This window comes from Mauremys reevesii, linkage group 1 (genome assembly GCF_016161935.1).
Source record: "Mauremys reevesii isolate NIE-2019 linkage group 1, ASM1616193v1, whole genome shotgun sequence".
Lineage (NCBI taxonomy): Eukaryota > Metazoa > Chordata > Testudines > Geoemydidae > Mauremys > Mauremys reevesii.
In genome coordinates this window covers 248,489,813-248,517,167 of record NC_052623.1, presented here as the reverse complement: position 1 = coordinate 248,517,167, position 27,355 = coordinate 248,489,813, and the positions used below count along the sequence as shown (strand labels likewise).

Here is a 27,355-nt window from a genome sequence, read left to right as displayed (position 1 = left end):
CTGGGAAGCCGCTGGAGCCCAGGGCAGTTGCCCTGACTGGCCGGAACTTCCCCGCGCCAGCTACGAGGAGGGGCCGCTGGAGACTCCCCCTCTCCCTTGCTGTTACCCCGAGGAGCCCCCGGAGCAAACCTGGCCGGACTTCCCTGAGAAACTGCCGGATCTACCCCTCAGCCCAGGCTACGAGGAGCCCATGCTATTGGACTTCCCAGGAGCAGACGCCACGGACCAGGTAGGCCCAGAGGGGGAAATTGGAAGTGGCCCGGGGGCAGCTGACCCCAGTCAGGCTGCAGATCTACCGGTGCCTATGTCAGTGTGTTGCAGTCAGGATCCCCACTGACCATCAGCGGTGGTAGCCACTGCTAGGGCCCCGGGCCGGGACGCAGTGGAGTGGGTGGGCTTGTGTCCCCCCTGCTACCCCCACTCGTGGGTGGCAGTCTTCCCCCTCACCCCAGTGCTCAGGCCTAAGGGCCTGAGCCCTGACTGTTGTTGCCCCGCCCTGAGCCAGGGCCTGGGCCTCTATACTAACTGTTTGTTGCTCAGCCCCTGCACCAAAGGGCCTGGGCTCCCTGAACTGTTTGTGTTGTGGCTCAGCCTTATAGCCGAAGGACTAAGCCCTAACTAACTTTGTGCCTTGTTACCCAGCCTTGAAGATACAAGGCAGGACCCGCCTAAAGAGCAGCAGGCCGGTGTGGCTCCCCTCCTCCCCAGGAAGGATTGAGCCCTGGCCACACAACTTTACAAGTGGCACCCAGACAGGGGCTTGAACCCTTGCCCCTGTGAGAAGGGGCCGGTAGGAGGGTGGTGGTTCACCCCCTTCCAAGCCAGGAGTATGGATATCGAACGGCTGTTCCAGCTGTTGGCGGAGACCCAGGAGTGGCAGCAGGTGGCCCAGCAGCGGCAGCAGCAGCAGCAGCATGCCGCCCAACTCGAGCGGCAGCAACAGCGAGATGCCGCTCATCTCCAACAACAGCATCAGCAGCAGCACGCGGCTCAGCTTGAGCAGCAGCAGCAGCTGCTACAGCAACTGGGGAGCCAGCTGCAGCAGCTCATGGGCCCCGCACCTCGCCCCGTCGATTGGCCAGCGGGGGAGGGTGCTGGGGGGGCCCCGTTCGGCTGCCCCCCTGCGCCTGACCAAGATGGGCCTGGACAATGACCCCGAGGCCTTCTTGGTCACTTTCAAGCGCGTGGCCCTCGTCGCGGGGTGGGCCCGCGACCAATGGGCCACTCTCCTGGCCCCGTATTTGACCGGAACGGCCCAAGCGGCCTACCGCGGATTGGTGGCGGAAGAGGCCAGGGGCTATGACCGGGTGAAAGCCGCGGTCCTGGACGCCTTGGACGTCAGCCCCGAGACTTTTAGACAGCGGTTCCGGCACCAGACCTACCCTGCGGGCACCCGCCCCCGGCTGCTGGCCCAAACCTTGAAGGAGGCACGTTGCTGGTGGCTACAGCCGGAGGCCAGGACAGCGGAGGAGGTAACCGAGCAGGTTGTCTTGGAGCAATTTGTCCATACTCTGCCCACCCGGGGGAGGGCCTGGGTACTCTGCCACCGGCCAGCGACACTGGCTGCCGCTGTCTCGTTAATGGAAGGCTTCCTGGCCGCAGAAGCCTCCGTGGAGCCTACCTTTCGGTCACCTACCTCTGGGCCTGAACGCCCCCATAGTGAGAAGAAGGTGATCAACCTGCCCGGCCCGCAACATCCGGGCCACGGATCCGACTCCCGGCCGGGTCCCAGGCTCAGCGCCCGGACTCGACTCCACAGTTGGCACCCCCGGCCTCCAATCAGGGGGCCCCGAGGGCCCGTCGGAACCCCCCTTGAGGTCCCAGAGCCGCCGTCCCTCGGAGCGGACGCCCCGAGCTCAGCCCTCACTTCGGATGCGGGAAGACGGGGCACCTACAACGGGACTGCCCTGAAATGGACTGTAGCTTTGGACAGGTCTATGCAGGGGACGGCTGGGCCCGACTGCCACAGACCCCCAAGCTCACGGTCCCGGTGGTTGTTGAGGATCAAGCCACGCAGGCCTTGATTGACTCTGGGTGCGGCCAAACGTTGGTTCGCCAGGCCCTGGGACCCCCGGCCGACCCCCGTTTGAAGCCGGTTCATTTGCAGTGCATTCATGGGGACGTCCGGCCCTACCTGAGCGCTCGAGTCCGGCTAACGGTGGATGGCGTCACCCGACAGTTAATGGTCGGCTTGGCCACCTGGCTGGCGTACCCCGTGATTCTGGGGCGGGATTGGCCCACCTTCGAGGAGGTCCTCCGGTCAACGCCGGCGTTAGAAGCCGAACCCCAGGAACCCCCGCCAGAGGCCGTGGAGGACGTCAAGGAGAACAAGGCAGGAAACCAAGAAGCCGGTGGTCCGCAGGGAGAGCCCCTAGCCGAACCCCGCTTCGACACCAACTTCTGTCGCGACCAGCGAGCAGACCCTACTCTTAGCCGAGCCTACGAGCAACTCACGGCAGTAGACGGGTCCGTTATCGATCCTCATCAGGCCACGCAGTGGCCCCATTTCGAGCTACGCCGGGACCAGCTCTACCGGGACCCCCGTACGCGGGAACCGCAGACACAGCTGCTGGTGCCCCGCTGTCACCATCGGGCCATGATGAGATTGGCCCATGACGTGCCAGCCGCCAGACACCTAGGGCATGAGAAGACCCTCGCCCGAATCCTGGCGCGGTTCTTCTGGCCCGGACTCTACCAGGACGTGAAGCGATACTGCAACTCCTGCACGGAGTGTCAACTGGCTGCCCCACCTCGGGTACCCAAGGCGCCCTTGGTCCCCATGCCGTTGGTTGAGACCCCGTTTGAACGGGTCGCCATGGACCTAGTGGGCCCGCTCCCCAGAAGCGCGGCCGGCTTCCAGTACGTCTTAGTCCTCGTGGACTACGCCTCCCGTTTCCCAGAGGCTATCCCCTTGCAAAGCATCACTGCCCGGGCTATTGCAGGGGAACTGGTAAAGATTTTTGCCTGCGTGGGGTTACCCAAGGAAATCCTAACTGACCAAGGTACTAATTTTATGTCCCGGCTACTCAAACAGGTCTGTAAGCTCCTGGGGGTGAAACAGCTCCACACCTCCATATACCATCTGCAGACCGACGGGTTGGTGGAGCGGTTTAATCGCACCCTCAAGGGCATGCTGAAGAAATTCCCCCCGGGGGAGCTGCGCCACTGGGATCAGTTCCTACCTCCCCTGTTGCTGGCCGTCCAGGAGGTTCCCCAGGCATCGACAAAATTCTCCCCCTTCAACCTACTGTACGGGCGGAGGCCGCGGGGCCTCCTGGATTTAATGCAGGAGACCTGGGAACAATCGGCCTCCCCAACGCAGGGCCTCCTCCAGTACATCCTCCAGCTGCGGGAGTGCCTTACTCAAGCAGGGACCCTGGCGCGGGAGAACTTGAGGGTAGCCCAGGAAAGGCAGGGATGAAACTACAACCGGGACGCGCAGGTATGGGAGTTTGCTCCCGGGGACCGGGTCCTGCTGCTCCTGCCCTAAAGCGAATTGAAGCTATTGGCCCGCTGGCAGGGGCCCTACGAAATAACCCGAAGGGTGGGGCCCGTTACCTATGAGGTTCACCAACCAGATCGATGAAAGAAGATGCAACTGTATCATGTCAATCTGCTAAAGCCTTGGTGCGACCGGGAGGGTCTGCTAATCGACCCTTACCCGCCCGACCCGGAGCTGGGCCCCGACGCAGCCCAGATGGGGGACTCGGAGGAGCCCCCACTTGGCAGCTCGCTCATGGAGGAACAGCGCAAGCAGGCCAAGTGTCTCCTGCGGGCCTTTCAGAGGACCTTTACGGCAATATCAGGCTACACGACCCTGGCCTGTCACACAATCCAGACCGAGCCAGGGAAAACAATATGAGAGACCACCTGGCCATTGCCGTACCGAATGCGCCAGGAGGTCGAGGAGGAGGTCCAGGCCATGTTGGCCCTGGGGGTTGTCGAACCGTCCCGAAGTGAGTGGCGCAGTCCGGTGGTTTTGGTGCCCAAACCAGATGGCACCCACCGGTTCTGTATAGATTTCCGGAGGGTAAACGCTATCTCTCGCTTTGATGCCTACCCGATGCCCCGGGTAGATGAGCTCCTGGGATGCCTCGGTGAAGCTCAGTTTAGTACTACCCTGGACCTCAGCAAAGGCTATTGGCAAATCCCACTCGATGAGGATTCCAAAGAGAAGACCGCCTTTGCCACTCCATTGGGGCTCTATCACTTCACCCGAATGCCTTTCGGTCTCCATGGTGCCCCGGCGACCTTCCAGCGGCTAATGGATCATCTATTACAGCTGCACCAGGATTATGAGTCCACCTACCTAGACGACGTGGTGATTTACAGCCGCCGCTGGGAAGACCACCTCAACCAGGTCGCCGCAGTCCTCAGAACCTTGCGGGAGGCGGGGTTGACAGCCAACCCCAAGAAATGTCGGATAGCCTGGCAGGAGACCACCTACCTCGGCTATACCGTGGGAGGAGGACGAATAAAACCCCTTGTGGGGAAGGTACAGGCCCTCGCGGAATGCCCGACGCCAACGACGAAACGCCAGGTGCGGCAATTCCTGGGCCTTATGGGGTATTACCGGTGGTTCATCCCGCAGTTTGCGTCGATCGCAGCACCCCTAACCGGGTTGCTAACCAAGAATAGCCCCCGACAAGTACAGTGGACCCCCGAATGCGAAACTGCCTTCAGGATGCTTCAGGGCTGCTTGTGTCAGGAACCGGTCCTGTATAGCCCGGATTTCAACAAGCGGTTCATCCTCCAAACAGACGCGTCAGAGACAGGCATAGGGGCGGTCCTATCCCAGGAAGTGGATGGAAGGGACCACCTGGTGCTGTACCTGAGCCAGAAACTATTCCCCAGGGAGCAGAATTATGCCGTGATCAAAAAAGAAGCCCTCGCAGTGAAATTGTCCTGTGATGCCCTCTGGTTTTTCCTCCTGGGCACTCCGTTCACTCTCGTCACGGACCATGCCCCCCTCCAATGGCTAATGCGCATGAAAAACAATAACCCCCGTCTCATGCAATGGTACTTGGCCTTGCAACCCTATGCGTTTACCATTCAGCATCGGGCAGGTAAGGACCATGCCAATGCGGACTTCCTATCCCGCCTTGGGGAGATGGAAAGATCTGGCCCCGACAAGCGGGAGCCAGACTTGAGGAGTGGGGAGTGTGGCAGGACGGTATGGCTCCCCTTCTCCCCAGGAAGGGTTGAGCCCTGGCCAGACAACTTTACAGTTTCCACCATTTATAGACAAAAGGGCCAGTTGACAATTTTGAAGCTAGAAGAAAACTTCCCCACAGGAATATTAGTATGCAGAAGATTCAATTCTGCATTGTGCCCAGTAGCTTCTGAGCAATGCTAAGGGAAGGAATTACACAGGAGCTTACATGTTACATATGCTATGTAAGAGTTATGTGTGTTTAGATCCAGAGTAACTCACTTGCAGTCATTTACTGTGGATTTATGCTAGAGTAATGGAGAGCACAATTTGATTTATCGAACTCAATCCTGCCACACAGTGGACAACTGAACAGATGACTTGCAAAGTCCTATTCCAACCCTAATTTTTAATCCTCCTAGGTACATTTGTTTGCACTAGGGCATTCACCATGAAGAGTTCTCCCTACTGGTAACACCTAAGAGTCTTTAAGATAGTTAATAAATTAACTTTTCTTCTCCGTTGTAACAAGACATTTCACCTGAATCAAAAGCTACCTTGAACTGAACTTGCAATAACTAGTATCTGGAGAAGCAGAAAATTTTCAAACCGAGTTAGAAAATTTATCTATACAAGGAATTGTATGCATGTATAGCCTTCTACTCAAGTGAAAGCTTGGCTAATCTAAGTTAGATATTTACTTTTCAGAAAGTATTTATTTAAGTTAAAAAAGCCTACACATGGTTTAGATATAGTAAACTAAGATTAAGTTGATAAATTACTTGTTATATCTACTGTTGAATTTTCTGAGGCACTAGAGTTCGCTTTAAATCATGAAGTGCACACTTGGGTTTAATATATAATGTCTGCATGCATGCGCAAAAAATAGTTTTGGATAAGACATTATTTGGAGAGGCAATGAGGAATGCAAACCATAAAACAATGACAATTAGGGGGAAAAAAACCTATCACCTTTTAATTTAGGAATAAACACATAAGTGAGAATAATTTCCCCTTCTATTTTACTGCACTCATGATATTTTGTGTGAGAAAGTTTAAAATATTTGGAACCTTAGGGTCTGAATTAAAGCCCAAAGAAGTCAATGAAAATAATTCCATTGATCCCAATGGGCTTTGGATCAGGCCCTTAGTGGATGGCTTAAAGGAATATAATTTCCAATATAATATAAAGAACGGGTAGCATCTAGTGTTTTACTAGCAATAGATAAATCCACAAGGCTATTAATCCAGATGAATCAGAATATAAACAGATTATCAACTGTGACAGGAAGAATTTCCCCTCAAAATATTGTATTGTACTATATACATTAGTTTTTCCATTTGTTTTTGTGTTCCCCGAAGTAGTCATCATAGGCTAATTCTTCAAGAAGAAAGTTAGACTTTGTTTTCTGCAGTATGTTTTAGGATATAAATATTTACTGTGAGAGAACAGGGAGTGTGGATAATGAGGAGATCAATATAGTCAAACTTAAATTTCTGCAATGATTGTTCCTGGACTTCCAGACTAGCTCAGGGTGGTTTAAAAGTATGTCAAATCTATAAGAATTAAGAAACAAAATAGAATGTCATCCTATCTGTTCTTTCTCCAAGGCTGAATATCTAAGGACTGGTTTTCTAAAAATATCTTTGTAATGAAATGCAATCTTCTTTGCTTATTTATCAAAAGGGTCTTACTGTGAGGTGTTGTATGCAACACTGTATGTAAAACTAATGTACAAAGATAATAGGCTTGCTAAATACTAGGACAAACAGCATTAATGACATTCTTCACTGCCTAAGTATAAAATGGAGTTCACATAACAATTGTGACAAAGTTCCTCCTCTACCTTGGTGGGTCCTGCGCTTATTGGCGGATTTGCTCACCTCAGTGATCTTCCCCTCTGGTGGAACCCACAGTCTGGGTCAACTCCTCTTGTGTCTGATCAGGAGTTGGGAGGTTTGGGGGGAACCCAGGCCCACCCTCTACTCCGGGTGCTAGCCCAGGGCCCTGTGGATTACAGCTGTCTATAGTGCCTCCTGTAACAGCTGCATGACAGCTACAACTCCCTGGGCTACTTCCCCATGGCCTCCTCCAAACACCTTCTTTATCCTCACCACAGGACCTTCCTCCTGGTGTCTGATCATGCTTGTACTCCTCAATCCTCCAGCAGCTCACCCTCTCACTCTCAGCTCCTTGTGCCTCTTGCTCCCAGCCCCTCACACATGAATCTCACTGACTAACTGGGAGGCTTTTGATTAGTTCCAGCCAGCCTTTGATTGGCTTCAGGTGCCCCAATCATTGTAGCTATCTCCACTGCCTTCTAGAAAGATCTTAATTGGCCCCAGGTGTCTTGATTAACCTGGAGCAACTGCCATTTAGTTATGATGGTACCAGGGATTTCTTTAGCCTGGGGCTAACATACCTGTTCCTCACTACTTTACTGTAGCCATCTGGCTTTGCCCCATCACACAATGTACTTATTTTTTCCTTGCAAACAAGATACTAGTTTGTCCACAACTATGCCATTAGTTACATATATAGCTGACATCACTTTGGTATTGGAGCACCTCCCAGGCATTTATCCTCACAAAACCTCAGAGGATGCACTTCACCTACTTTTCCTGCAATGGAGCCTCATCTTTGGATTACGGATGTCATCACTTTGACCAATAAGGTAGCCTGTCAACATTACTGCTTAAGTAGGTGGTGTCACCTTTGACTGATAGGATGTATTTTCTTCTACCAGGGTCTGACTGACTATGACGCATTTCTGGCATTCACAGCCCTGCTAAACCCAAGCAGCATAGACCCAGAAGTGAAACTGTTTTGCTGCATGGCAGTGTCACAGGATCAGTGCAAAGGACAGATAGCTAGCTGCATCTTTTTCAGTGTGAGATACAATGGGATCGTGTTTGATTGGTAACATTTGAAGATGATCTAAAAGAGCTGTCATTGATATGAATCGGACAAGTAGCATGATTTGTGTGGAATAAAGCCACAAAACCACACATCTGCAGTTACAGGACATCTCCTTGAGGCTATATCTTCAGGCGGAAAGGAATTTTCACAGACAGAAATATATTCATGCTCTTGCCCAGACCAAGGAATGAAGCCATTCAGACAGCAAGACCTTCAATAAAACAAACAGAAAAGACCAAAAGCAGAGGTATAGAAGATTTACTGCTGGCACTGGTAACCTTTCTATTCCCTCTCTTGCTCTTGAGATTTGAGTCTCACTGAAGATAAGAAGTGCTGAAGTAGAAACAGCAAACCATGCTAATTCTATTGCTTGATCTCTGGCTGACACCCTCAGGTTTCAGATGTTCTTCAGTTCCAAGAAACAGCAAAGAAAACAGGAAAGAGTTGTTTTGGCATTAGTGGGAGTCAGTATTGGGTAACTCAATACGTTATAGCAGCTTAATATCACTTGGTCATAAATGTTTATTTCAGGCTTAAGTTTGGCTTATGCAGTCTGAACCCAGTAAAAAAAAGAAAATCCCCCCAAAAATCACACTATCAACTTTAATTTATTAATGAGAAAAATATTTTGTAGAGTTTCTTTTTTGGTGATTAATAAATTTAACTGATTCTGAAATTAAACAGAGTCAAACTTGTCAAGTGATTTGCCTTTTGGGCATTCACCCAAGAATGATGCACAAAAGAGAAATTAAAAAGGACCTTTACACTCAGTGAAAAGACATAGGTTAATGAGACTGTTTACATTAAACACCACCGAACTCAGTGAACAACATTAGGGCATAACACTGTTAATTTGAACAACAACTACTGATCACAAGAACTCTTTGGGTCTAGATGGATTCTACTGCCTGTGGCCTCACATACTCTTGCAGAAGAGCCATATCAGGGATTCTAAAGTCTTTAAGGCTGATGGCTCTCAATTGTAGTTATTGTCATTGTGACCCTGTGAGGTGAGGCTCTCTCTGGCCCTTAACTGGGTTCTCCAGAGCCTTCCCATAGCTCTCCCTTTTTGGGCTACTCTTCATAGGGTGTTTTTTACTGATCTCCCCTCTCCAAGGTGAGAGGATTCTTATCCTGGCCTAAGTCAAGCCATTCCTTCCCCAGGCTGAATTTCAGAAACCCCCCTCTGTCCTTTCAGGGCCAGAGAAGATGGCTCCCTCCAAATTCCATTCCTAAAGCAATCTGACTGGCTAAGAGGGACTTGGCTCTTCAGCAAAGCCTCCTCTGAATCAAAGCTGCAGCTGTGCAGTGCCTTGCTGAAAAGACAGTCCTGGCCTCTTGTACAAGACCATTTTCTTTGTTTGATGGCACATTTCTTGCCCGTAAGCCCAATGGAGAAGCCTGCTGCATTTCCACCATATTCAAATAGGAGCCTCAAACAGGCTTCAGAAGAGATTTTCTGAGGTAAAGCTTTTTCAGAAAAGGAATTAAAATGCATAGACTCCTCAGAGGGTCCAATGTGACACAGAAATGTTTGGTACCATATTAAGTTTGGAGCCTGTCAGCCAGTCTTTAGAAAGAATTTGAGGTAAATTTGTTCATAATAAGCACAGACTCCATTGAATGTCCAGTCAAAACCCATAACTGTTAACAACAAATTAAATTAGGAACTTAAAATAGGCCTTAAAAAGGGATTCTCTGGGGTAATTGGTTTTAGAATAGAGTTGAATGCTGGCACTTGCAAAGGCTTTCGGGGTGAGAGTGGCCTGCTGTGGGCACAGATTGGGTCTCCGCATATGTTTAGTTCCTTGGGGGAATATTTGAAACTAATTCCCTGGAGCACTTCGGTATAGAGAAAGTGAATGCTTCCAAAGGACAGAGCCAGGCAATTATTATGGGGTTGGCCACTAAACTGGGAGGTGCACATTAGCTGGTCGGCACATTAGCTACTGGCTGAAGCACGGCACTCTGTTATGCTACATTTGTTCCTCTGAGGCACATGAGGGAAAGGAGGAGGGCTATGCTGTCCTTGGCTTAGACATGGAGTAGACAATACACAGTCTATGAACCAAAGAGGATTGTCCTTACCCCCACTGAATCACAGCAAATGCTCACCCTAAAAGTCTTCGTGCACCTCTGTGAAAAGCCAAGGTGTGATTTTGAGAGGATGACCCACACGGCCTCTCAATTCCTGTCAGCTTCCAAACTATCCTGGATTTACATGTCTCTGGAAGGATCCAAGACATATCAGGGACACCTTTAATCTCACCAAATCTGTTGCCTTGCAGAGGTCCCAGGACTTTAATGAGGAGAGCAATGTATCTCCTTCCCCATGAACAGACGCATTCAAACTGAAATTGTGCTGATGGTAGGCTGAGGGACATCAATCCCCATGAGAGCTCTCTGAGTGGATAATACTGAGGCAACACATGGTGGGGGCATGTGGGGGTCAAGTTCCACCCCCCCCCCCCCCAGATTTTTGCCAGGGGTTTACTGGCCCCCCTCGGTCACATGGGGCTGCCGAGTCCCCTCCCTGTGTGGCAGCTGCTGGAGCCAGCAAACTGGCTCTAAACACCAGGGAGGGTGAAGAGCTATTTAAGCTAAAAGAAATTGTTAGCACAAGAACAAATTCAGTCAGAAAACTTCAGAGGAGGAGTTCCAAACCATCTGAGGAGTGAAGTTCTGGAACAGCTTCCCAATAGGAATTGTGGGGACAAACAATTTTATTTGTTTTGAGAGAAAACTGGATAAATGTGTGTGGGACTGTATGATGGGTTGCATGTGATGGTGAGGGACAGGGCTCAGCAGCCCTGGGGACTCTCTTCCAGTTTATGTCTTTTGTTCCTAAAGATTATGCATTGCAAGTCACCCACGGGGGTTAGGAAGGGATTCCCTCCCTTCAGTGTATTCTGTTTCTTGCATCAGAGATGGCCATGGCTGGAGACTGGCCCACCCTGTATAGTATCCTATGATTTGAGGCAGCACTGAGCACACTCTCTCACATGCTCAGTTGGCTGGTTCTTGTTCACATACTCAGAACCTAACTGATTGATTGCATTATATGGGGTCAGGTGGAATTCCCCCCCAGGTCATATTGGCAATGACCTTGGGGATTTTTGCCTTCCTCTGCAGCATGGGGAGTGGGTCACTTGCTGGGATTATCTGGGCATATCTCACTTAATCATTTCCTTGCCATTACAGAGGCCTTCGGCAGCACAGTCCCTCCTATTCTTAGCCTTCTATTCTCATAACAATTTAGTCTCCTGTGGGCTGTAATACTTAAGTCTAAGTTTGGTTGCTGGGTTTGGTGTGAGTACCCAGGTTGGTGTTTGTGGCCTGTGCTATACAGGCAGTCAGACTAGGTGATCTGGTGGTTCCTTCTAACTTTAAACTCTGACTTGAGCTCTGTTCAACTAACAACAACATAAGCAAGGCCATAGTGGGTCTGACCAGTAGTCCATCTAGCCTGATAGTCTGTCTTCCAACAGTGGCCAATGCCGGATGTTTCAGAGGGAATGAACAGAACAGGGCAGTTATTGAGTGAGCCAGCCCCCTTTGCCCAGTCATAGCTAGTAGGAATCAGAGGTTTAGGAATACCCAAAGCATGGGGTTGCATCCCTGACCATCTTCGCTAAAGCCATTGATGGACCTCTCCTCAGTGAGTTTATCTAATTCTTTTTTGAACCCAGTTATACTTTTAGTCTTCACAAAATCCTCTAGCAATGAGTTCCACAGGTTGACTGTGCATTGTGTTTAGTACTTCCTCTGCTTTGTTTTAAACCTGGTGCCTATAAATTCATTAGGTGACCCCTCATTCTTGTGTTGTGAAGGGGTAAACACTTTCTCCACATCATTCATGATATCCCCGTTAGTCTTCTCTTTTCTAAAGATGAACAGTCCCAGTCTTCTTAACCTGGATCATTTTTGTTGTCACTCTTTCTATTCCCTCCCCCCAATTCTAATATATTTTTTGGAGATGGGAAGACCAGAACTGCATGCAGTATTTAAGGTGTGGGCATACCATGGATTTATATAATGGCATTATGATATCTCCTGTCTTATCTAGCCTTGCCTAATGGTTCCTAAAATTCTGTTCTTTGACTGCCACTGCACAGTGAGCAGATGTTTTCAAATTATCCACAATGACTCAAATCTTTCTGGAGTAGTAGACCTCATAATTTTATATGTATAGTTGGGATTATATTTTCCATTGTGCATTACTTTGCATTTATCAACATTGAAATTCATTTGCCATTTTGTTGCCCAGTTACCCACTTTTGAGAGATCCCTTTGTAACTCTTTGTAGTCAGCTTTGGACTTCACTATCTTGAGTAATTTTGTATCATTTGCAACTTCCCCACATCACTGTTTTTCCCTTTTTCCAGATCATTTATGAATATGTTGAACAGTGATCCCACTACTGATTCTTGGGGGACCCTGCTATTTACCACTCCATTGTGAAAACTGACCATTTATTCCTACCCTGTGTTTCCTGTCTGTTAATCAGTTACTGATCCATGACAAGACCTTCCCTCTTATCCCATTACTGCTTACTTTGCTTACGAGACTTTGGTGAGGGACCTTGTCAAAGGCTTTCTGCAAGTCAAATACACTATACCCACTGGATCACCTTTGCCCACTTGCTTATTAACATCCTCAAAGAATTCAAATCATACAAGGTCACACATACAAAACCTACTGCAGACTTGCAGACTGTAATTCTACAGGGCTTTGTAATTCTCCGAAGAGGAAGAGGGACAAAGCAAAGAAGCCTCCACCTTCTGAGGCTTCATTCTCCCTTCCTACTCCTATCTGCAGCCAATCACCAGAAAGCAGGTGGATCAAGAACCTCTTTAAGGCTTTTGCCAGGGTACTGCCCATTCTTTTACAGTGTTGCATGCCAAAGGGAATTAGAACAGACAAGCCATGACAACCTACGTGGAACTGATCACAAAAGCAAAGATGCCCATCCTGGGACTAGGAACCTGGCAGGTAATGATGACACCCAACTACCCCAGTATTGAACATGTGCTTTTAGCAAAGCTAGTTTGTAACCTGTATGACACTATGAAACTGCTACGGGTCATCAAGCCTGTTGCAGCTCTCTCTCCAAGAGAGTGTAACTCCTACCTGGGAGCTTATGGTCTCTTGAAATTCTGCAGGTGTGACAGTTCAGTTACAGCTTTAAGCACTTGTCAAATCTTTTGAGTGAAAGTGTGGTGTTTATGTGGAGATTTGCAGTTTTGATGTCCCTGAAAACTGTTTAATGTGATATTTTCTTATACCCAATGCTCATGTGGTGGAATGAATTTAAGTATTGTCTACTGTGATTAAAAATCAAAGTGGATTTACAAATGGAACTTTGTACTAACTACTCAGATGTTGCTTTATTTATAAAGCACCATAATTACGTATGGTACTTTCCAAACAAACAGATAGTACAAGTTCCTGGCCTGAGGATCTCACATTGCTGATTTGGGGTCCAGGAGAAGGTTTTTAGAGCCTAATTAAATTAATTTCCAAGAAGTAGGCAAAATGGACAAATCTCCCCAAAATCTGCAACATTAAAAGATTAAAGGTGTTCAGCCACATGCTTTATTAAAGCTCTGTAAAATGTTACATTCTTTCCATATTTCCTCTTCAGGCACTGCTGATTCTCAATGTTTATACTTTCCAGTTGTCATCCTCTGTGTGGGTCTAATCACAAAAGGTGCTAAGTGTCTTCAGCTCCCATTGACTCCAATGCCAATTGTGCATGCCCAGTATTTCTCAGGATGAGGCCCCTTAAATCATGTTACAATCCCATGCTTGTAATATGAGTTATCAGTGATGATTTGTGAAATCTTTGAATGAACCTGATAAGTGGGTCAGGCTGACTGGAAAGATTTTGGGATGTAATAAGCCCCTGGCACCTGCAAAAAACCTATCTAAATGCAATGAAAAATTCAGCGTTTATTTCCACAAAAATCACTAGGGTTATTTTGTCAAGATTATTCAGTATTAATGTTCCCACAGCAACCTCAACTGTATCTGCATTACAACAGAATCTTTCTTTACAGTCACACTGTACTCAAATTGAAATGCTATTCAGTAAATACAATGTAATATAATACAAGGGATTATTCTCTGAATGTCTCATATTGCAGACTTGTGTAACCATGGAACAAGTTGCCAAACTTGTCTCTCTCTCTGCTCCACCAGCCAACACAATGGGAAGGATCACATGTGTTTTGTTTCTTCACAAAAAAGCTTTGTCTTCCACACAGAGCTGTCACACTACACTTTAGTACAGCAGTTCCTAGATTCTGTACAGCATGTTGTATAGCAGTGGATCTCAAACTTTCATACTGGTGACCCCGTTCACATGGCAAGCCTCTGAGTGACCCCCACCCTCCACCTATAAATTAAAAACACTTTAATATATTTAACACCATTATAAATGCTGGAGGCAAAGCGGGGTTTGGGGCGGAGGTTGACAGCTCACAACCCCCCATGTAATAACTTCACAACCCCCTGAGGGATCCCAGCCTCCAGTCTGAGAACCCCATTGTATAGCAACTGACTAGGACAGGGGCACTCACCTCCTGACTGCCTCCTGTCAGCTGGGTGTGGCACTTCAGTCTCTTTTTCCTGCTGCTCCTGGCACCCTCTGTAGATTGCCAACCTTGCTAGGCAAGTCTTCAGTGGCTCAGCTCTCTGGCCAAGTACCACAGTCAAATGGATGAACTCCCTCCAGAGTAGCAGAGTTCAACGCTATCAACCCTCACCAAGATCTTCAGCCAGGCCCTTTTTAATCCAGCCCTTCACTAGGGTTTAGGCCACTTTGCCACTGGCAGGATCTGGGCCCACCCACTACTCCAGGGCCAAACCCAAAGACCCTATAAACAGCAGCCACATACCCCACCTCCTTTAATTCCTTCAATTAATTCCCTGGGCCTCTTCCCACCCGGTCTCTTTACTGCCATCCATTACCTTAGGGCTAAAGTTCACAGGTCCTCTCACCCCCCAGGTTTGGGGACTATAGCCCATCAAGCTCCCTTGGGCCAGAGCTCCCTCTGGCCCCAGCCATGAACTGACCTATTCGGCCCCTTTTATCAGAGACTGCTGGGCTCTGATTGGCTGCTTCTAGGCAGCTCTGGGGGACTCACCTTTGCTGCTTCTTCCTGGAGTAGGGTGGTGGTAGAATTGAGGGACCTCCAGCAGAAGGCCATAACAAGACTGGTACATCCTGGAATGCTTTTACATACACCAGCTAGCTTTCCCATGCTGCGGAAGGAATTGCAGTTATTGAATCTTATACAAACAATGAGATGAATTCAGACTGCAAGTGTCATACAAAAAGTAGAAATTCACCAGAAGGGATAACCAGTTCCTGCTTGTTTTTTGCCCCAGGCAAGAAGCCAGGTAGGTGTTTTTTTTTTTAGAGTAATAGAATTTAAGGCCAGAAGGGACCACCAGATCAAAGGCCTGTATGTCAAAGGCCACCAACATCACCCAGCACCCCAACCAAGCAGACTTTGATAAGCAGGTCTCAGAACTATGTGCTTAAAAATAAGTGATGAGAGATTATATTGTTTATCTTAAAATGCATTAAATGTAGGAATGTGTAGTTCTGCTTTTGCTGCAAGTTCTTATTTGAGATTCCTCTCCTCTTTCCACTTGACTTGGTATAAGGTTGTCAAACAAATTTTCACTGTTCTTTTCCAGCCAAGAAAGTTATGTGGTTCATATTGATAATGAATCCTAAACTATGTGCCTATCCAGAGAGTGGCACTTTCTATAATGTTTTGCATTGTATCGACATATGCCTCCTGTCCCATCTCCTCAATAGCAGGCTTGTTTATGTCCAGGAGTCGAGAGGATTTCCAGTGATTATGTCTTTCTTCGTGTTTCCCAATACCCCACCTTAAACCTGGTTTCTCCTCTTTTTCTCTCTTGGCAAATCATAACAATTCCAGGTGTTGATTCCAAGTAACTCAACATTGATTCCCATGGTCAGTTTAGCAGAGCTCTTCAAAGGTTATCCTGTCAATTTCTCACTCTCAGAATGACTGTGGCTAAAAAGGAAATGTTAAGCAGGTGAATGAAGGTTTCCAACAGGGATGTGGAGAATCCCCTGGAGGGCACTCCAACGAGACAGTAACTTTCAGTCAGGGAGGACTGGAGAAGTCTTGTATCATGTTTTCCTTCCTCCATGCTCTCAATCTGATGTCTCCAGGAACATTGTAGGGAATGGGCTAAAGAATTCTTGCAACGTTTCCATGTACAGATCTTGGAGTCTGTTGTGTTTTCAAAACAAATGTTGAGCAATATGATCACCATATCTTACTTTGACTCCCATTCCTTGAGATATGCCCCTTTCTTGCCCACCCTCTTGATCTACATCAGAGGTAGGCAACCTATGGCACGCGTGCCGAAGGTGGCATGCGAGCTGATTTTCAGCGGCACTCACACTGCCTGTGTCATGGCCACCGGTCCGGGGGGCTCTGCATTTTAATTTAATTTTAAATGAAGGCTTTTAAACAATTTAAAAACTTCGTTTATTTTATATACAACAATAGTTTAGTTATATATTATAGACTTATAGAAAGAGACCTTCGAAAAATGTTAAAATGTATGACTGGCACACGAAACCTTAAATTAGAGTGAATAAATGAAGACTCGGCACACCGCTTCTGAAAGGTTGCCGACCCCTGATCTACATGATTGGCCATGTTGGCAGATTTCACCCTAAATAGATGCATATGGCACGGTACAGTCTTGTATCTATCTTATCCTACCAGTCTATGGTATTTCTTGTGTGCCTATTACCATAGTCTGTGAGTGCCAATCACAGGTGGCTTAAGACTCGAGGTTGTCACTAGTTGTTTTGTTCCATAAACCACAGTGAAAATGGGAATCAAACCAGGATCACTCAAATACTACTGGATTAATACTACTTGATTTTAGGGGAGGATGAACCATTATCACACTGGAAAGCTGGAAATATTTTTCAGATATTTAAATTTTTTTTGGCTCTCTCTTTTCATTTCAGTCCCCCATTGGGAAAGTGAGAGAGGCCGTGAAGTTTGCCATTGATGTTGGATACCGCCAGTTCGACTGTGCCCATGTGTACCAGAATGAAAATGAAATAGGGGATGCGATCCAAGAGAAAATTGAGGAGGGGGTTGTGACACGGGAGGACCTCTTTGTCGTCAGTAAGGTACAGCTTTGACTTACCTGAGTCTAAGTATGGGGTCAGGTTGATGACTGGCAGGAAAAGAGACAAAGATCACATAATGCAAAAGGCAGGCTCCATGGAGTAAAGCTAATCGGGAAATTAACCCCTTAATACTGTACCTGCTATTTATTAATTTTGTTTTCTTTATTCCAGTAGTCAAGTAAAGGGGATGGAGGGAAGAAAAAAAGAAACTCTTGAAAATCCATGGCTGATTAGAATGCACTTTTCTGTGTACTCCTCTTTTGCCAGCAATAGAGCAGGAACTCAGCCTGTGCTTTCAGTGACTCTGAGGAAGAAAGCATGGCTACAGCATTCTTGCTCATTCCTGCTGCAGGATTGAATTTATTCGCTCTTGTATGTTAGGTTTTCTCCCTGGCAGCAACAAGTATAAGAAAAAGAAATAGTTTTCTACCTTCTGGAAAACCTGTGAGTCGGTCTTCACCAATCTTGCATTTTTGCATTATTTTCTTTAATTGCTGTCTTAACTGGTGACATTTTACTATATCATAATCTGGCAGAATCCTAATTTTGTCAAGTGTACTGCCAGTTATAAAATGAACTGCAAGAAAATACCCATCAACTCCACCTCTCCTGTAGATGAAAGGCATAATATTCCCAGACCTGCCTCTGGTAGGTGTGACATGCCCCTGTCCTGCTGGGGATATTTCATACTGTTATTTTCCTGTGAAGTCAACTGTCATGCTTAGTTTTCTCTCTCTAGCTGTGGTGCACATTTCATGAGAAATCCCTGGTGAAGGGAGCATGCCAGAATACGCTTGCTGCCCTGAAATTGGATTATTTGGACCTCTACCTGATGCACTGGCCGATGGGATTCAAGGTATTGTGACTTTAACTCCTCTAAGCCTTTCTGTCAGGGCCCTAGGGAGACAATTTCCTCTTCTTAGCAGTCATGCCATAGTTATCTTCTAACCCGGCAAGGAAGACTAGATATTCTTCAGAGTGTATTGGTGCCACTCCCGGTATCCTCTGGAAAGTAGTGCTGCCCTTGACTGGTAAGGCAGTAGCTATCTTGCAAGGTCATTCTAATGGTACGCCTATGCCGCAGCTGTGCCGCTGTGGCACTGTAATGTAGTCTTTTTGTCATTCTTATTTTCTTTCTGTTTTTGCTTCTACAGCATTTCCAGCCCTTCTGGATTAGAGAGTAATTGATCCAAATCAAATCCAGGTCTCTTGGCTCATAATATCTAGTCATTTGGCTGTATACAATATTCTACAATATTCCTGTCTGATGATGTCTATGTACTGAATTCTTATCTATCTCTATCTTTACTGGGAAGATAGCTAAGTCCTCAGCTTCCTACTGCAGAGACTGTTCTGTCAACCTCCATAGAGCTCCTACAAGCTGACAGAAGCACTGATAAGCTTCTGTCCTTCCTCTGCTTGGAGTTGCAAGTCACACTGATTGGCATGGTGCCAGTCTGCTCATAAACTAATTACTTTAGTAAGAATTATTCCTTTTTTCTTTCTTTTTGCCCCCAAAAGCTCAAGTCAGGACAACCTGTATAAATCCACCTTCACTTACTTGCAGATTTAAAAAAAAATAGACAATTCACCGTGGAGGATATCTTTAAACTATCTGTCTTACAATGACAGGCTGGAGAAGAACTGTTTCCTGCAGATGAGAATGGCATGATCATTCCAAGTGACACAGATTTTCTGGACACATGGGAGGTGGGTTCACTGATTAATTGAGATTCCCTTTGTTTCTGTCAGAAATGCTATTGGATGAGAGTGGCAACAGGAACTGTGTGTGCTCAACCGTGCTAGGCCAAGCCTTCAGGAGAGAGGAGAATGAAATAGTAGTCACCAGTTAGAAGGAATACTTGGGAATCTTGTCCTTTTCTCCATTCTGTCAGATGGGAAATGAATCAAGTCTTATTGATGACTTATAGGAATAAAAAGGAAACTGCAGGCTGATACTAATGATAACAAGCACAAAAAGAAAACTGTTCTTAAAAGAGAATGAGATGTCTCTGCCTCCTAAGAGGAGGATGCAGTGGGCTATTTTTTGTGTATCCCCTTTCTCAGCTAGACTCTGGGACCTGCAAAACATGATGTATTTGGCAGGTCCAACTATCTGGTTTATCATTTGGTTTTGTGGAAAAAAAATAGGCAAGTTAACAATAAGACCACCAACACTTTGTGCCATATATGTCTACATGGGGAAACTGACTTGCATAACTTTTCTGGGATAACTCTGAAAGAAAGTAACATTATTCCAGAATTATTACTCTCCTTTGTAAGCAGACCAGTTATTCTGGAATAAAATTACTTTTATTCTGGAATAGTGTGTTCACATAGTTATTCCAGAATAGCTATGCCAGTCTATTTCCCTGTATAGATAAGCCCTTAGTTATATAGAATGTCTGATTCTCTTGTATCCTTAGGCTATGGAAGAGCTGGTGGATGCAGGATTGGCGAAATCCATTGGAATCTCCAACTTTAACTGTGAACAGATAAAGAGGCTCTTGAACAAACCTGATTTAAAATACAAACCAGTGAATAACCAGGTAGACTGCTTACAGACTCATTAGTGTTGGCAGAACACCTGTCTGAAGGATGCTGCAGGTAGATGATGTGACTTGCATGTGTGTCAGTGTATGTTTGGGAAAGGTGTAATTGGTTAATGGACAGAATGATTCATATAACTAGAGTTATATAACCTGGAATTTCCATCCTGTGGGAAATTCAGACATTTAACATTCTTTTGTTCTAAGTTGAAATTTCAAAATTGCTCACAGAATAAAAATTCTGAAAAAAATTTCATTTCAGGTGAATTGAGACATTGTTTCTATTTTGATTTTTATGTATTTTTAATTTTGCTTTTATTTTATATATTATATTATAAATTGGTAATTGTTTTTTAAAATTGATATTCTAATTGCTAAGTAGTATTCTAATTGTTAATTTGCTTGGTAATTGGTATTCTAATTGGTTTGGTAACTGGTACTCTTTGCTATTCTAACTGATAATTTGTAATTATTATTCTAACGGATCTGGTAATTGGTATAATATAAAAATAAAAAATTAAAAAAAATAAAAATGTAAAATAAAAAAATTTGAATCAAAAAGTCATTCTGAAACAAAAAATTGAAATGTTCCATGGTGATAAGGTCAAAATGGAAACCGGACATTTCAATCTTATTAAAAATAAAGAACACACAATTAGTGACCACCTGTGAAAAGCTGGTTTAGTTGCCCAAAATCACCCTGTGGCATATTTCCGAGTGGAAGCAAGCTTAGCGCAAGGTTGTGCTCAATCAACAATGAGATCACAAAAAACTACAAGTACAAACCAATCCAGTTCTTTAACTACGCCTTGCAGAAGGAGTGCCTTTAGATAATTTAAAGTACAGTAGAACCTCAAAGATATGAACACCAGAGTTATGGACTTACCAGTCAACCGGCCACCCTGTGAAACTGGCAGTAATCAATTAGGCTGCAGTGGAGCCAAAAAAACAAACAAAAACCCCCCCAAACCCAAACACCTGCAAATACTGTACTGCCTTGGGGCTTTAGCCCCAGGGCTCATGGCTTCAGCCACCGCTGGGAGGGGAGAGAAGGGGAGTTGGGGCTGAAGCCACAGGGCGTGGGGGAGGGCAGCTGGGGACTTCTGACCCTCGGGAGCACTGAGGCTCAGGGCTTTAGACTGGGGGGAGCGCTGGGGCTTGGGGCTTCAGCCCTGCGACTCCGTTCCCAGCTTCAGCCCTGTGCAGGTCACTGAGGCTCTAGCTATAAGGGGAGTGCCAGTTTCAGCCCCAGTGTTTCCCCCCCATAGCTAAAGCACTGATGCCCAGCAACGCCCGTGGGGTTGAAGCTGGGAATGGAGCCGTGGGACCGAAGCCCTGATCCCTGATGCCCCACGCGAGGCTGAAGCTGGGAACAGAGCGGCGGGACTGAAGCCTCAAGCCCCAGTGCTCCCCTGAGGTCTAAATCTCTGAGCCCTGGTGTTTCCAGAGGGCAGAAGCCTTGAGCCCCCTGCCAAGAGCCCTGATGGCCCCTAGGGTCAGAAGCCCAGACCCCCTCCCCACCCTGTGGCTGCAGCCCCAACTCCCCCATTACTGAAGTCTGTAATGTTTTGTTCAGAGTTATGGCCCATTTCAGAATTATGTCCAGCCTCCATTCCTGAGGTGTCTGTAACTCTAAGGTTCTACTATATATTGACTAGTTCCAAAAGAAGCTATCTTCTGGAGGTTAGTGGGGATGTATTCTATGGAGAAGCTTGTGCTATTATATATCTTTCAGTAAATCACCACTCTGAAGAACAATAGTACAGTCTGCCTCTGCGTAAACTTAATGTTCTTGTAGATTGAGAGCCACCCATACCTTCCTCAGGAAGAGCTGGTTAAGTATTGCCAGTCCCAAGGGATCACTGTCACTGCATACTGTCCCCTTGGAGCTCCCAACTGGCCTTGGTAAGAATGTTTTCTATATCTTGTTTTCTTTTTAGGAGTGATTTCGGTAAACTAATATTAATATATTACCGTAGGTGGATGAAATAAAAAAATGAAAAAAATTGATAAATTATTATACATTAAAAAACCTCAAAATTCCCCTTAAATCTGCACAATTACATAGAAACCATTAATCTCTTATTGAATTAATGGATTAATGTGTGGGACTCAGTCTGATTGGCTTTATGTATTTTAATAGAAAAACAAGCAATCAATTTGTGAACTGGTGAAGAAAATTCTTAGTTGAATTCTGATCAATTTATTTAACATTCTTTAACAACTTAATGAAAGATTACAAAATCATAATAAAATTACAAAATCATAATAAAAAACCTGTCATGAAAACATTAGTTTCATGCATTCATTGTAACAAACATATGGTGAGCTTGAGATAGATTGTCTCTGGTTCTAATATTCAAAACCCTCTAGACTACCTCAGAGACATCCACTCTCCATCCATTACCTACCAGGGAAACTGTGATTATAAAGGATGAAACTCTTGGGAGACAGAGGGAAGATATTCTTGGTGCTAAATCCTAGACTATACATCATCTTATTGGAGTATATTGGAACGAGATTTATCTAACTTCTGTGCAAAACTCAGCTATTTCCAGATGTCTATTCATGATAAAATAATGTGAAGAATGATGTTTAGAGGGGAAAGAAGCCGTGTGAGTGGGTGAATTAAAGTATGCCATAAATTCTTTTGTTCCTAAATTACCAATTATCTTATGAACCCTATGATGATGAGTGATGGAAAAACACAATAATCTTTTCCATCAATGTGTACTCTTTATTTTTGTAGGCCCAAGTCTGAGAACTTTTTCCTCTTGGATGACCCCAAGATTAAGGAAATTGCAGCTAAGTACAGAAAAACCTCAGCTCAGGTACAGACTCATTGTACAACATTTTTTTTCCTTTCTAAAATGTCATCCTCTTGTGCTGGCTAACGTCTTTCACAAAGGAATTGCACCCAATTCTGCCCCCGTTATGTTTCCTTTGTAGTGTGCTGCTTTAAATATATTGTTTTTAATCTGATTGCATTACAGAAGGGATAGGGAAAGATTACTGACCACTAAACTGTGTGAAATTGAGGGCATTAGCTGGAAAGGGTTAGCTACATCTTTCATATGCATCACCAGTAGTCAACCTCAAATTTTCAGTCAATGGCAGTCATTAGTTGCCATTTTGGTCTCATGAATACTAGTAATAAATGAGTATATGCAAAAATTAGCGTGGCTCTGCTACACTGCTTCCTCCTGTGGTAACTCTTTGATCTAGGGGATTTATTCACTGTGGAATGTGAAGGTAGATATGGCATTGTCTTCTGAATTTGCCACATTTCTGATTTGTTGCTGTAGGTTCTGATCCGGTTCCACATCCAAAGAAATGTGAGTGTAATTCCCAAGTCTGTCACTCCACATCGTATTGAGGAGAATTTTAAGGTAATGTTGCAAATTAGATACTTATAGGTCCCGTTGCAAGTTTATACAGGAAACCTGCTTTACCTTACCCATATCACTGTTTTCCCTTATACTTAGAATAGGAAATAACTGGGGTCTCTCAGATATGACTATATGATAACATGGTAAATGCTGAAGTTTTTTTTTTTTTTTTTTTTTTTTTTTTTTTTTTTTGAAATGGCAACCACTCAGCTTACTTCATCAGAACAACCAGCAAATAAATAAATGTGAAACCAAATCCTCCCTCTGGACAAAGTGACCTAACAGTTTGATTTAAAATTCTATTAGTGAGATGCCTGTTTACGTATACTACTTTTTTTCAAAATATGGTCTCTTTGTCTCTATCATCATGTCAGTTCAATGCTAGACCATTCCAAAACACCTGAATCTCTTTGTTTAATGTACATGATTTCCCCATGCTCAGTTGATTCTTCTAGGCTCCAATAACTGTATAACAACTAAGAATTTTGAGACAATTAAAACACAGTAAATAGAATTCTCATTGACACCATCACCTCTTTGAGGTAACACCCACCTATTTGAAGCTAAATCAGTCACTCATACCTATAACAATTCTGAAGTAGTAACACAGGCTATACTGTGGTTACCACTAATGAAGGGCCAAACCTTCAGTATTTATACTAATGTAAATATCCCACTGAATACATGAGAGATGGCCTGAGCAGGGGCGGCTCTAGTAATTGCAGCGCTCCAAGCAGGGCGGCACGCCGCGGGGGGCGCTCTGGCGGTTGCTGGTCCCGCGGCTCCGGGGGACCTCCTGCAGACGTGCCTGCGGAGGGTCCACTGGTCCCACGGCTCTGGTGGACCTCCCACAGGCGTGCCTGCGGATGCTCCACCAGAGCCGCGGGACCAGCGGACCCTCCACAGGCACGTCTGCGGGAGGTCCACCGGAGCTGCGGGACCAGCGGACCCTCCGCAGTCATGCCTGTGGGAGGTCCGCCGGAGCTGCCTGCCACCCTCCCAGCAAAATGCCGCCCCAAGCGCGCGCTTGGCGCGCTGGGGTCTGGAGCCGGCCCTGGGCCTGAGTAATGGTTTGGAGGATCAGGCCATGCAAACATATGTTTCCTTCCTCTGAATTATCCCTTATTTGTAAACATTTGAAAGTTTAACTGAACTGTCTCTTTCAGCAAAATAAAATAAAAATTGATCTTGTCAGTGAGTTGCGTGGTTAGTGACATCCTAAATTATAATATAAGAACCCAGCGGGTAGAATCATGCTGTACTGTATCATAGAGTAGTTTTCATAATTCAAGGCCAACATTTGGAACATGGCACCAATAATTAAGCATATAAATTAAGTTGACCTGATACTCACAGGTGCTGAGCACTTGCAGAGACATCACAGGCCCCTTTCACTAAATTAGGAGTTGCAACTGTGAAAATCAGGCCACTTAATTTATATGCCTGGCTTTAGGTACCCCACATTTGAAATTTTGGTCCACATATTTTATTACCCACTCAGCAACGTGGGCATTCATTGTAACATTTGCTCATGAAGTTGTGTTCCTTCTGTCACCTAAACAACTATAATGCATCCCTCCTCATCTCTGCAGTATCCTTACCTGGAAGCCACTTAAACTTATCTCTTGTACATCTTATTTTGTGTTTTTGTCTCTCTCGTTCTCCTTTTAAGGTGTTTGACTTTGAATTAACTAAAGAGGAGATGGAAACCATCCGCAGCTTTAAGAGGAGATGTAGGATCTGTCTCATAAACATGTGAGTGTCTCTTCTCCTCTAGCAGAATGCCTGGCAAGTCCACACTTATTGTAGAACATTTATATCCTCATTTTTTAAATGGTGAGTAGGAAACTGAACAATGGACCTCTAACAAAATGTCATATTCAAAGCCACTGACATCCCATACTAGAATACTAGTCAGCTTGTACCCCTTTGCAGAATTGTGATTTATACAGGGTTTATCATGTTAAAATAGCTTTTAATATGTAGATGTCAAGCTACTATGAGCTAAACATGTGTTAGCAAATTAAAATAGACTTACAGCTCCAAAATATATAGGCTTCAGATTTCTCGACTTTTACTACTCATCTGACTAAAAGATGTTCACCGTAAAACTACAATTAGGAAATTAATGTTCTACTAAATTAGCTAATCCTTGTATAGTAAGTCTAGAAAAGAGAAGTCATGTATTACCTATACAGAGATTATTAATGTAGTGTCTGTATTGTAGAGTGGTTGGATCCTGACATTTGAGATCTATTCCTAGCTCTGTTATTTATTCTCTTTTCCCAATGTAACAATCTGTGAAGTGACTACTTCAAACATACTGTACCTCACAAATGTGTGGCTTAATATTGCAAAGAAATTTGGTAGCCTCGGATAAGGTGTGCTAGATAAGTGAAATGTATATGCCTTCTGACATCAAGATCATAATGTAAAATCTGAAACAGTTACAAATCTACAGGGGAAACCTACCTTTTGACTGATAGGAGTTCAAGCCTGCCTATTTAAATTGCAGATCACAGAAAGCAGAGAGTTAACATGAGTTATCCTGTATAAGTTAGGACAGTGAGGGAGGCTGCATAAACACTTTAAATGTCCACTATAATTAGAGATTATGCACATTTCAAACTCCTCTCTTTAACCTCGAGACTGCATCAATGCTGACCCTTGTAGTGTTCACTGTAAGGACTTTAGAATAACTCTCTCTCTTTCTCTAGGTGCACAAATCACAAGGACTATCCTTTCAGAGAAGATTAAACCTGGCATTGTCTTGACATTCTTCAGGGCTTAGAATGATTGCCTTCTGCTGATCCTTTAGTCTGGTTAGCTGAACTGATAAGTATGTTCACATGCACTATACAATTATGGCATCATTTATCACCAGTGTAAATGTATTAGGTACTGCCTGCTGGCAGGGGAGATTCTACAAGAAGCTTGAAGAACAAAGTCTGAAAACAGTCCAATTTGCTGCCCTTACATCTACTATTACTACTGTAGTCCTTTAGCTGGGTGAGATTTTGTTTTTACAATATAAATGCATGTTTTCACCTTTAGTAAAACTTATTCCACAGGCTGTTAGTAATGAGACAGGTAAACAAGTTTTAATAATGCTTGACCTACAGGCCTTGTGAACAAGTTTCTAGCAATTAAACTAAACAATATTTTTGTAGCCATATTAACAGAATGCTTATGGCATTTGGACTCATTTCGTACTATAGTAGCAGAATCTAGTCCACTAGCATTAAGACACCTAGTCCAGCATTAAAACCTAATTTAATCTAAGAAGATATGTTGACACCTAAATACATAGGCATAAAACAGCTCATTCAGTTTTAAGAAGCCTTCATGAGATAAGTGGATGTAGATTCTTTGTTGCTATAACTTCATTTAATGCAAGGGAGCAGAACAGTTAGACTTTAAGCTGTTTAGGTCAGACTATCTTAATGTGCATTTATACCTAGGGCCCTACCAAATTCACGACCGTGACATGTCACAGTCCATGAAATCTGTATGATATAGTATAAAAGCAAACAAAAGACCAGATTTCATGGAGGAGACATGTGTTTCTCAAATTGTGGGTACTGACTGGAAAGAGAGTTGCGGGTGGGGGGGGAGTGTCAAAGATTATTTTAGGGGGATTGTGGTATTGCCACCCTTACTTCTGCGCTGCTACCTGCAGAGCTGGGCAGCCGGAGAGTGGCGGCTACTGACTGAGGGCCCAGCTCTGCAGGCAGCAGCACAGAAGTAAGGGTGGCAATGCCATACCAGGCCATCCTTACTTCTGTACTGCTGCTGGTGGTGGCTCCGCCTTCAGAGCTGGGCTCCCAGCCAGCGGCTGCTGCTCTCCAGGTGCCCAGCTCTGAAGGCAGATCTGCTGCCACCAGCAGTGCAGAAGTAAAGGTAGCGGTATTGCAAACCCCGCCCCCACACTCCTTTTTGGGTCAGGACTCTTACAATTACAACACCATGACATTTCAGCTTTAAATAGCTGAAATCATGAAATTTATGATTTTTTAAGTCTGTGGAAGCAGGGAAAGAATTAACAAGGATTTGAAGGGAATTTTAATGCATGTCAGTCAGTTAGCAAGAGTTAGGCCAGCTGTAACCCTAATGATGTGAGACTTGTAGAAGCAAGGATAGTGT

The 27,355-nt window shown here is 45.3% G+C and overlaps 1 protein-coding gene across 3 annotated transcripts; it reads left to right on the top strand.

Moving 5' to 3' along the window:
- On the top strand, positions 1–26,833 carry LOC120408614 (aldo-keto reductase family 1 member B1-like). Of its 3 annotated transcripts, none has more exons than XM_039545758.1 (10): positions 1–229; positions 17,107–17,274; positions 18,014–18,130; positions 18,907–18,984; positions 19,701–19,823; positions 21,622–21,728; positions 22,573–22,654; positions 23,129–23,212; positions 24,885–24,967; positions 25,930–26,833. In XM_039545758.1, exons 1-10 carry the CDS (start codon positions 191–193, stop codon positions 25,967–25,969), a joined length of 921 nt encoding a protein of 306 aa, XP_039401692.1. In that variant the 5' UTR covers positions 1–190; the 3' UTR covers positions 25,970–26,833. The 3 variants fall into 3 exon arrangements, with proteins under 3 accessions (XP_039401692.1, XP_039401690.1, XP_039401700.1); XM_039545756.1 differs by lacking the exon at positions 1–229 and adding an exon at positions 12,988–13,064; XM_039545766.1 differs by lacking the exon at positions 1–229 and having other exon boundaries at positions 17,158–17,922.
- Positions 26,834–27,355: the final 522 nt, after the last annotated feature.

What these genes read in the sequence shown, in the direction of transcription:
- LOC120408614 (XM_039545756.1), top strand. Translation starts at nt 12,999, where the DNA reads ATGACAACCTACGTGGAACTGATCACAAAAGCAAAGATGCCCATCCTG. An exon ending in ACCTCTTTGTCGTCAGTAAG is followed by an intron (nt 17,275 to 18,013) that starts GTACAGCTTTGA and finishes TTCTCTCTCTAG; the next exon opens with CTGTGGTGCACATTTCATGA. An exon ending in GGAGCTCCCAACTGGCCTTG is followed by an intron (nt 21,729 to 22,572) that starts GTAAGAATGTTT and finishes TTATTTTTGTAG; the next exon opens with GCCCAAGTCTGAGAACTTTT.